General features: G+C 51.7%; 1 protein-coding gene across 1 annotated transcript in view; it reads left to right on the top strand.

The window, feature by feature from the left end:
• Positions 1–4,355, top strand: part of TXNL1 (thioredoxin-like 1) — a gene marked incomplete at its 5' end in the record, with an annotated part of 5,535 nt that extends 1,180 nt beyond the window's left edge. The window contains 5 exons of the mRNA XM_009071415.1: positions 409–531; positions 830–899; positions 1,128–1,300; positions 1,648–1,752; positions 4,326–4,355. Coding sequence (XP_009069663.1) covers positions 409–531; positions 830–899; positions 1,128–1,300; positions 1,648–1,752; positions 4,326–4,355 — 501 coding nt within the window. The remainder of the gene's footprint in view (positions 1–408; positions 532–829; positions 900–1,127; positions 1,301–1,647; positions 1,753–4,325) is intronic.
• Between the last annotated feature and the right edge of the window lie 6,690 nt (positions 4,356–11,045).

Raw genomic sequence — 11,045 nt, 5'->3', positions numbered from 1 at the left:
GATTGTGGCTTTATTTACTGTCATTAATCCATGATCTCCCATTTGAAGGGCTTGGAGCATGGAGAGCTGTGAAAATAAGAGGAGTTTGGGGGGTTTTAGTGGAGTTGATTATCAGTCCAGGTGAATATTTGTGCTCTTGGTCAGCAAAAATCCACCTGAAGTTCTCCCAGTGATGGGATTGGGATGGTAAATGTGTATTCAGGGGTGCAGGCTTTAACTGGAAGGGATAGATATCCAGATGTGATGCCCTGAGCACTGATATTCTGTGCCTGCCATGCCCTTCGCTGCCACCCCCCGAGGTCCTGCGTGTGCCACGTCATGGGGTGAGGTGTTCCCCTCGTCCCAGCTCCGCCTGACGCCCTGGGGCCCTCCTGCTGCTCCCAGCAACGCTGCTCCCTCTGTCCCCAGATGGACCTGATGCCCTTCATCAACAAGGCTGGGTGTGAGTGCCTCAACGAGAGCGACGAGCACGGCTTCGAGAACTGCCTGCGCAAGGATTCCTCCTACCTGGAGTCAGACTGCGACGAGCAGGTGCCTCAGGGGGCTCAGCCTCGGGCTCAAACGGCCTGCAGAGGCCTCTTGAAATTGATACTGTCATGTGTGTGCGGGAGGAGGTAAGGAAAGCCACAGCACCGACCTCCCTGCGGCGCTGCCGCGCGGAAAAACTCGGTTCGGAGAAGGGTTGGCTGGTTTGGAGCGTCCCAGTGTGTGGAGCAGGGTGAAGCGACCACCTCGTTTAATTCCAAGCCTCCCTTGGCCCTGTCTGTGGTGCTGGGTTGGGTTTTCTGGTGAAGCCAAGTGTGTCATGGTGTGTTTTTTCCCTCCTCAGCTGCTCATCACAGTAGCTTTTAGTCAGCCCGTCAAGCTCTACTCGATGAAGCTACAGGGGCCAGATAATGGTGAGTGCAAGGGGAAGGGTTGGCTGCAGCTTGGGATGTAAGGGGAAGGATTTATTGATACACAAGGAGAGGTATTGTGGGTCATAAGCTGCCGAGTGACGCTGAGGTTTCGCTCCCTTAGAACAGAGATGTCTGTTTTTTTGTGGTAACTCCTACCCAATGCCATGACATGTCACGATCCCTGTGATTTTGAAGTGGAGCTGTGTCTCAGCCCGCGTTTTCCCCCAGGGCAAGGGCCAAAATACGTGAAGATGTTCATCAACCTGCCGCGCTCGATGGATTTCGAGGAGGCCGAACGCAGTGAGCCCACCCAGGCCCTGGAGCTCAGCCCCGAGGACATCAGGGAGGATGGGATCGTCCAGCTCCGCTACGTCAAATTCCAGAACGTCAACAGCGTCACTGTGAGTCTCCTCCAGGGGATCTGGGCTTAAACCTCCTCGGGGGCTGCCCCAGCCTGGCTCAGGTGGTGGTCAGTGTTGTTCTGGGTCAGATTCCAGTGAGCTGTGACTTTAGTTCCTGGTTTTGCTTCCTCCCTGTGGTGTGGAGCTGGGGAAATCCCAGCTGGGTTGGGGTGAGCCCTGCCAGGAAGCAACAACCTTCTGCATGCCGTCGTTTCTCAGAAGGGCAGAGACCTTCCCAGCTGGGAAAAAGTGCTGGTTTGGTCAGCTCAGACATGCTGAGCACCTGATGCTTTGTGTTTCAGTTAGGGATGGTCAGTCTGACTCCTCTTCTGGCTTTTCCCCCCCAGTTGTTCGTGCAGTCCAATCATGGGGATGAGGAGACGACGCGGATCACATACTTCACGTTCATCGGCACTCCGGTGCAGGCCACGAACATGAACGACTTCAAACGAGTGAGTCCTCTCCTGAAACCCCACGGGAGGGTCTCTCTGCAGGAACAGGCTGGGGGAGCAGACAGTGCCACAGCTCCAGGACAACTCGTGGATGTTTTGGGGCTTCCTGCAAGGTTTTGATCATCAGTTTCTGTGAACAGTTATGGTTTCTTTGCCCTTGATTTGGTTTTTGGGACTCTGAGAGGGTTTGAAGCTTTCATGTAATAGGTCTCTTTAAAATGGAGTGCTGTAAAACTCAGAGGCCTTTGTGGAAGGGCAAGTCCTGCTGCAAACCCCTGTGGGGGAACTGGTGGCAGGAGTGAAGGGACAGGTTAAACACCCACGTGGCACCTGCTCAAAGCCTAACAGCAACACTTGGTCTTAACCTAACACACAACCTGACTTCGTTGCAGGCCTAAGCTAATTAGTGGGTCTAACAGCTTTTGCTGCCTCTCACTGCAGCCTGAAGTCATCAGAAGTTGTTCTAATGGACTAAAATTAACTGGACACTGATTTCAGACCTTCCCAAACTGGAAGTGCATGAAGGGGTTGATGATCTGATAGCTGTTGGTTTCTCTGGCCACCTAAGTTGCACAGAGAAAGTGTCTGTGTTCACAGTGACCCCAGAACTGTGCTGGGGAGGTCATGATGGGAAACACAAAATAGACCAGAAACAGGAGCAGGGAAGGATTGTGCACCAGTTAATCCAGTCCCAGTCAGATCCTCATGGACACTCCACACAATATCCCTGGTTTCCTTCCTGAATATGGAGTTCTCACATCAGTTTCACCACAGATAGGCTGGGGCAGAGCTCAGTGCTCCAAGGGCTCTAATTTGTCTGCCGTGACACCCTAATATAGGGTTGGGCATTAATTGCATGGATCAGATAACTGGGAAAGCTGCTGTTCCTTGCCCTGAGGGCAGGGAATCTCTCACTGCTCCTCGCTGCTCCCACCTCTTCCTGGGGCTCTGTGGGAAGCTGCAAGAGCTGTTGGCAAACGTTTTGCTCTGGTGTGTGACTCCTGCTCCTTGCACAGCTCCATTTTCACCCTCTGGAGAGGAGGGAAGCCTTTGGAGTGATGGAGAAGGGAGACAGCAGGGAGCAGCTGACCCAGGGAGTGTTGGGAAGAGGCACAGATGGATCTGGACAGGCTGTGGGGTCCTTCATCCCCCTTGGATGAGCTGTGTCTCTCTCCTCAGTGCCCTTTGCACCACACATTGGTTCCTGACTGTGCTTTGTCCTTGTAACCCTCTGTGTGTTTGTTTTCCAGCGAAACTCCCCATTCCCAAAGAGCTAAAGCAGGCAGAAGGAGCTGAAAGTAATGAGATTGGTGTGGCCTTGCACTCCCTCCCTCCCTCCCCACCATCCCAGCACTGACCCAGAGCGCCCGACTCACCCGCTCAGCTTTGCCCTCCTCTCCCTGCTCCAAGCCTGAAACACTTCTCCCTCCTGAATTCCACCCCATTTGCACCCCAAAATGCCACTGTGAGGCCGGTCAAGCTCAGATTGGTGCTCATGCCTGATTTCCCAGCCTGGATTGGCTCCTGTGGAGCTGTTGGGATGCTCCACCGACACTTTTTTCAGTGGAAAGCAGAGCAGAACTTGGGGGAGATGCAGAGTTTCTGGGGGAAGGTGGGGTGGGATGGGTGGAGAGCAGGTGGGTGTGAGCTGAGGTGCCAAATGATCCATATCCATGGGTTTTCCAGATAATACACATGGGCCACTTGTCCCTCTCTGCCTCCGACTGGTACCGACTGTTGTGTTGCTCCTCCACACTCCTAACACCTAATCCCTAACTGTTTGACACTGGTTTTCCTCTTTTCCTCATTTCTCTGCCTAACCTGTGTGTGGACACACTTTGGAACACACCAGGAACACTTCTTGCCTCACGACAACTTTAACTCTCTTCTTTGTTTGGTTTGGTTTGAACTGGATTAATTGAATTTTCTGATTTTCTTTCCTCACATTGTCGGGTGGGAATTTTCCCACCCTCGAGCCTTTCCACTTGGAAATGCTCCTGGTTAGGTTCTTGGAGCTGAAAATGGGATTTTCCTAGTAGATGTCAGTTGTTTTGTGGCAGTGACAAACTCTCCCCCTTGCAGTTTGGCAGGGAAGGAGCAAGGGGAAGGAGCAGGAAAGATGCTCCCAGTGGGGAGGGATTTGTGGTTTGGGGGGAATTACTGAAAAATCCTCAGAATTCTGAGGTGTTTTATAGGTCTGAGCTGCACTGTGAGGTAAATATTCCCAGGGAAGCCCATGGCAATGATCCCAAGGGCAGGGAAGTACCTTGGGGATTCCCTTCCCACTTGTGGAGCGTGTTCAGGTTCCGTTGGAGGTGTGACATGGGTCTGGAGTGTTGTGCAGCTCTGTCTCCTAACTGCCCTCGCTGTGTGTGCCTCACTAAGCTCCAGGGTTTGTGTGTGTTTCCCACCCTCTTACCCCTGGGGAGGGATTCCCACCCCTCCAGGTGCTCCCTAACCTGCCTGCAGTGGATTCCCTGCCTGGAAATGGAGTTGCACTTCCATTACTTGCACAAAAAAAAGTCCTGCCAGGAGGTTTTGACCGTTCTTGCTGTTTTCTCTGCCTCTTCCAGGTAGTTGGCAAGAAAGGAGAGAGCCACTAGGAAGCAAAGCCACTGGAAGGCCTTATCCCGGTCCAAGATTCCCACTTTTCTCTCCAACTCCTGGAAAATTGCTTGACCATAACCAGAGACTGTTTGATTTACTGCCCTTACCAATAAATCATTGCTTTGAGCTGGAGTGTGTTTCTGGTGCAATCCTCCTCCTCCTCCTCCTCCTCCTCCACGGATCTGTACACGCAATTCCTGACGTTTGCCAAGGGGAATGTTGTATTCCAACAACTGTGGCTCTTGTTCCATCGACACTTCCCAACTGCACAGGAGAGCTTAGAGTTCTGGCGAGTGCAGGTACAGCCTGAGTGCATTTGGATCCTTATTCCCACAAAATGCAGATCATTCTCGGATATGGGAATAACTCCACCTCTGTAATTCCCATTGTCCACCCACAGGAAGCAGATTTAAATCATCATTCCATGAACTTCCAGGCAATTCCTGAGTCTTCTGAAAGGGTTTTAAGTCCTAGACATTCCTGGCCTCATTTCCCACTCAGGTTGGGATTCAGATTCTGTTCCTGATGTGTTTTATTGGATGTTTTTCCTCTCTGTGGATCTTAATAAGGAAATATTTATTGCAGACAGGAGTTTTCCAGCTGAATTGGAATTTTAATGCTACTTTAGGGCCCAATCCCAAGGAAACTTAGCAAACAAATGCTAATAGATCAGGCATTGATCAGCACCATATCCATAGCATCCTCTGAATTCCCAGGAAAACTTGCTGAGTGTTTAATTGCCATAATTAATCTCTTTGTAGAGTTAAATTTACTGCGTTTTTAATTACACAAATCCCATTAAAACTTAAATCCTGTGCTAATTGCTGTTCCTTGGACACTCTGGAGTGGTTCTCTGCTGCCTTGGCACGGTTGGATGTTCATCCCGAGTGGATTTCCCGCTCAAATAGCTATTTCAGCCGAGCAGAAAACTGGGAATTGCCTGGAAAACCTGATTTTCTGTGAGGCCCTGGGTTTGTTCCACTGTCAGTGCAGATCCAGGGATGCACATGGAGCTGGATCAGCACGTGGGGACAGTTTGATTCCGGCCCTGGAACACCTGGTTTTGAGGGATGTAAGACACGGAATTGTATATAGAAATAAACCATTTTTAATACGAATCTCTTCTGGTTTCTCCTTTTGTGCACTAATCCCCTGCTGCATTCCTGGCCAAGGATTTCTTCCCTCATCCCTGCTGGAGTTACTCGCTGAATTTTGTGCTTCTCCTGTTGGAAAAGCTCAATTAAATGGATGCTGTTAATTGGTTATGGCTGGTGGTGCATCCCTGGGCATGGATTTGATCGCTGTTCAGGGCTTTGCTTGCCTCTCTCGGCTGCTCTGAAGTCTCCTCCTGCCCCTAGATTGGGCATCAAACTTTGGGGTTTGGGTTATTTTGGGGGTTTACTTTGGGGTGGGTTTGCCTCAGGCCAGAGCCACCTGGGCCAGCAGGAGGTGCTGAGCACTACACTCTTGAAAGTCCCTCCCAAGCCGAGCCAATCTGTGGTGGTGTCAGGGCGATTCCTGCTTCCTTAGCCACGATTTGGGGCAGAATTGGGGCAGTTTCCCCTGGATTTGGTTCTCCTGGGACTCTGCGGGCGCTGCCTGCAGTACCCGCGCGTGGCCACAAGGCGGCGACACAGCACCGCCGAACCGCTGGGAATGTACAGGGAATATACTGGGAATGTACTGGGAATGTACTGGGAACGCACTGGGAACGCACTGGGAACGCACTGGGAACGCGTGTCACCCCTCGAGGGGTCACAGCGCCTCGGGACCAACCGTTTGGGCAGGAAAACCCAAACCCCATCGCTTCTGTGCCCAGCTCCCTGCGCCCTGCTATTCCCTGCTGGCAAACGGCAGGAAAAAGGCAAACCCCACACTTAGCTCACTTAAAAAACTAAGTTAAATAGAGCACAACCTGTGTGTGAGGCACGGGACATGTTTCCCAAGAGAAATGTGTTTTTTCCTGATTTTTCCCCTGTTTTCCCCACACTTAGCACACCTAAAACCAAAGTTAAATCGTGGATAACCTGTGTGTGATGCATGGGACATGTTTCCCTGAGAGAAATGTGTTTTTTCCTGGTTCCCCCCCCATATAATTCAGGTGAAACCTGAGTTTTAATTGATTAAAATGAATCCTTCCCATGTTGTTCATTTGTACACCTTAAGGAAACTTATCCCGAAATTCCTCAGGTGCCTCCTGCACGTGTAGGCAGCCTGGATGGGAATGCAGGTGGGAATCAGGAGCCACCACTGTCACCCCCTTTAATAAGGCTTGATCAGTGGTTAATTAGGACGTGATTAACTGAAGGATATTATTGGGAGCTCTGTGTGAGTGTGTGTGTATTTATGGAGTGTATTTAAGGGCTATATTTAGGGAAAGGTGAGCCTGTCTCCACCACAATTCCCTCAATCAAGAAATGAGGCTGTTTAAGATCAGCCGAATCCAACTCAGCCCAGTTTAAAATGTCATATTCCTGGATTGGATGCTAATGGTGCTGAGGAATCTGCAGCTGCTTGTTGGATGGGAGCAGGACCAGCCCCTGGAGAGTGGGAAAAGGCAGGAACTGCCTCAAACCTCCAAGCTGATCCCATTAATCACGTTTGTCTCTGGGAGTACCTCAGTTCTGACTCCAAGTATTGTTTTTCCCTCACTGTGTCCCATGTGGAAAAGCCTCGAACTGAATTCAAACCCAGGGAGAGGAGCAACGAGCTGGGAAATGTGATTCCTGGTGGGATGAGAGTGAGCTGTGCCACCCCATGGGCTGGCTCCTCCACACCTGTGTCTGCCCCTTTTCCTCCCATCCCAAACAACATTCCATGGGCAAAATGACACTTCAATCACCAAACCACATCGCCCAGCCCAGCCCTGTGCCTGGTTTTCCAGCCCTGTGCCTGGTTTTCCAGCCATTCCTGCCTGGCACCCCTGCCACGCCAGGCTCTGCTTATCCTGTGCTGAAAAGGGACTCCTCGTGCAATCATGGGAAAAGGCAAAGGATGGGAAAAGGAAAAGGATGGAAAAGGCAAAGGGTGTAAAAGGGAAAGGATGGAAAAGGGAAAGGATGGAAAAGGGAAAGGATGGAAAACAAAAGGAAGGGAAAGGATGGAAAAGGAAAGGGATGGAAAAGGAAAAGGAGGGAAAAGGAAAAGGATGGAAAAGGAAAGGGATGGAAAAGGAAAAGGAGGGAAAAGGAAAAGGATGGAAAAGGAAAGGGATGGAAAAGGAAAAGGAGGGAAAAGGAAAAGGATGGAAAAGGAAAGGGATGGAAAAGGAAAAGGAGGGAAAAGGAAAAGGATGGAAAAGGAAAGGGATGGAAAAGGAAAAGGAGGGAAAAGGAAAAGGATGGAAAAGGAAAGGGATGGAAAAGGAAAAGGAGGGAAAAGGAAAAGGATGGAAAAGGAAAGGGATGGAAAAGGAAAAGGAGGGAAAAGGAAAAGGATGGAAAAGGAAAGGGATGGAAAAGGAAAAGGAGGGAAAAGGAAAAGGATGGAAAAGGAAAGGGATGGAAAAGGAAAAGGAGGGAAAAGGAAAAGGATGGAAAAGGAAAGGGATGGAAAAGGAAAAGGAGGGAAAAGGAAAAGGATGGAAAAGGAAAGGGATGGAAAAGGAAAAGGAGGGAAAAGGAAAAGGATGGAAAAGGAAAGGGATGGAAAAGGAAAAGGAGGGAAAAGGAAAAGGATGGAAAAGGAAAGGGATGGAAAAGGAAAAGGAGGGAAAAGGAAAAGGATGGAAAAGGAAAGGGATGGAAAAGGAAAAGGAGGGAAAAGGAAAAGGATGGAAAAGGAAAGGGATGGAAAAGGAAAAGGAGGGAAAAGGAAAAGGATGGAAAAGGAAAGGGATGGAAAAGGAAAAGGAGGGAAAAGGAAAAGGATGGAAAAGGAAAGGGATGGAAAAGGAAAGGGATGGTTTCCAAGTGCCTGTCAGCAGTGGGAAAAGCCAATGGCAGCCCTGGAGAGTGAGACATCTCTGCTGTGCTCCGGCACGGGAAGAAATCGAGACGTCATTTTCAGGCCATGCATCATTCCCGGGAAATGAGCTTCACAGGAGAGCTGGATAATTACTTCCCAGCTCTGCACAGGCTCCTTGGCATCCCATAACAGCCAGAGTTTTTGATAGACACCTGGAAGGCTCTGTGGGCTGTGGCAGCAGCTTGGCACGCGGCGCCGGTGGTGGCACCGACTCCCTTTCCCTTGGACTCCCGGGAACACACACCAACCTGGCAGGATTCCTCCTGGGAATGAGCTCCCACCCCCTGTGGAGGCTGCTGAGGGCACAGGGACACTGTCCTGGGTGTCCTGGGGTACCCCTGGGGTGAGCTGGGAGGAGCATTTGCCGTGGGCAGAGGGAACAGCTCTGCCTCAGTTTCCCTCAAAAATCCCAAGTTCACCTCCCAAAATTATGGAAAGGCTCCTGGCACCTCTGCAGCTGCTTCATCCCTGCAGCCAGGGAGGTTGTTATCCTCAGGAGCATCTGAGGAGGCTTCCAGGGCACAGTGGGACCCCATGGCTGGGGCTGTCCCAGGGAGGGAACTACTGCAATGATGCACAAAGGGGAAAAACTGGACAAAATTTAGCTAAACCCCTGAGAAAACTCTGCTCAGGTGAGTCTGAGGCCTCAGGTGCAGCAGCATAACAGGCAAAGTGCACTGTTATCCCACAGAAGTGATTCCTGGGAATCACCAGGAGTTTTCACTAACGATCGCTTAATAAGAAGCGAGATTAGCTCTCTGAGCAACTTATCACTAGACGAACAAGTTTGAGGTGTTTATCACATTTTGATGGAAAAAGAGGGAGGCAGGAGCTGCTGGAATTTGGTGAGATTCCTCCCGTTTGTGGCCATCAGAAATGAAAGCTTTGACACACTCCCAAAGCAGCTCCAAAGGGAGCAAACAGGTTTCTCCTCCTCAAGTCACTTAAAGCCGATGAGGAATCTGATGGCACAGCTCAATATCTCACCCAGAACCATGTGCAATCCCAGTTCCATTCTCCTGTGCAAAGTGGCTTTTCTGCAGGATTCTGTGCGGTCTCATTCCCCGATTCCCACGGAACTGGAGCTCCACAGACAGAAACGATGTGCATTACACTTATTGTGCATCATCTAGGTAAATGGGAGCTGATTCCTCAGCTGTGCCTCGGCTTCCAGATCAATTATCTCCTGGCATTCTGCTTGGATACAAAGCCTAAGAGTCGCAGGATTATTTGGGGCTGTTGCAGCCTTGATTTAATTGCATTTTCATATAAGAATTAATATTCCTTCCGGGAATGTTGGGAGGGAGAGAAGGGAGGATTGTCAGGTTGGAATCTCGAGGGTTTCAGGCTGGTTTCAGGTGGTTGGAGGCCGTGGGATGTGCTGGACCTGTCTCACAGGGAGTCTGAGTCCTTGTCCTGCCTCACTCCTGGCGATTCCTCCCCTGGGACCGGCAGGGATTGCCACTCTGAGCAGGGCACAGACAGGGCCAGGGCTGTGACAGCAGGGGCTGGGCAGGGGCTGTCAGCTCCATCACCACCAAACCGCTCGTGGCGTGTAATTTTCCTGCAGTAATTAGTCTCTCTGTGAGTTTTTAGGCTCCGTGTCACGTCGGGAAGGCAACGTGTTCGACAGGGTACCTGCCGGGGAGCGGCTCCGGCTGCTGGGAACAGCCAGCCAGCAGGAAAATGGATGGGGAAGGTGGGAGCAGTCGGGGGCACGGTGACTTTCGGTGAGGAGGAGCAGCTGAGCCAGCTGGGAGTGTCAGGCTGTGGCTTCCCGAGCCCTGGGCAGGGGATGTTTGGCTGCTGAAACACCCGTAGCTGCGGGGGGAAAACTGGGCACCTGCAGGCCAGAGGCAGCTGAGAGCTGCTCCCGACCTTTAAAGGTTTCCATCCTGTGTCTGGGGATGGGAATAGACCCTCAGACTTCAGTGCAAAGAGCTGCAGCTAATTGTATCTCAGCTAGAAGGTTGCATTGGCTCTTCCTGTTGCTAGTGAAGGAAGTCCATATGTTTTGGGGCTGTTTTTAATACTCAACCAATCCTATCGAAAAGGGTCATTTCCAGCGGGTGGTGGAGCTGGGAAGGGACAGGGCAGAGCCCTCTGGAGCTGCAGATCCCACTGGATCTGCTGCAGGATGAGCTGAGCAGGGCAGACAGCTCAGTGCAGCTCGATGCAGACCACATTTCACACTAAGGACCAGCCATAGGCTCCAGAGCTGCTGCTGGGATTGAGTGGACACCACGAGGTCTCCACTCTGGAGCAATTCCCACTGGCTGGAAGATGTGGGGAGGATTGGGGTCCCTTTCCTGGGACCACCCACGGCATAGCCTGAAATCATCTCGGAGTGTCTCATCCATCACCCCCAAATTGTTCAGCAACTTCCAGGACAGCGTGAGCAGCAACAGCATCTGTTCCTCCCCGCCAGAGCCACGATGATGGAGTGCCAAGGACGGAGCTCCTGCCTCGCTCCCCACTCTTGGGGGGAGGGGCTGAAAGGCCCAGCCTCTCCCTGCCCAACTGGAGTGCCAGGGGAGCACCCACAACCTGCGTGTGGCTCCAGGCATCGCTGGGGAGCTGTGGGATCCACGTGCCACCCTCGGCCGGGGTGGCAGCTCGCGCGGTCCCGGCGCTGGCAGTGCCTCAGTTTGCCAACTCTGTGGCCTGGGGTGCCCCGTGGGTGCCCTGTGCCCACCCTGTGCCCTGGGCACCCTTCCCTG

Source organism: Acanthisitta chloris, unplaced genomic scaffold (genome assembly GCF_000695815.1).
Source record: "Acanthisitta chloris isolate BGI_N310 unplaced genomic scaffold, ASM69581v1 scaffold22263, whole genome shotgun sequence".
Classification (NCBI taxonomy): Eukaryota; Metazoa; Chordata; class Aves; order Passeriformes; family Acanthisittidae; genus Acanthisitta; species Acanthisitta chloris.
This window is presented reverse-complemented; position numbering and strand designations above follow the sequence as displayed.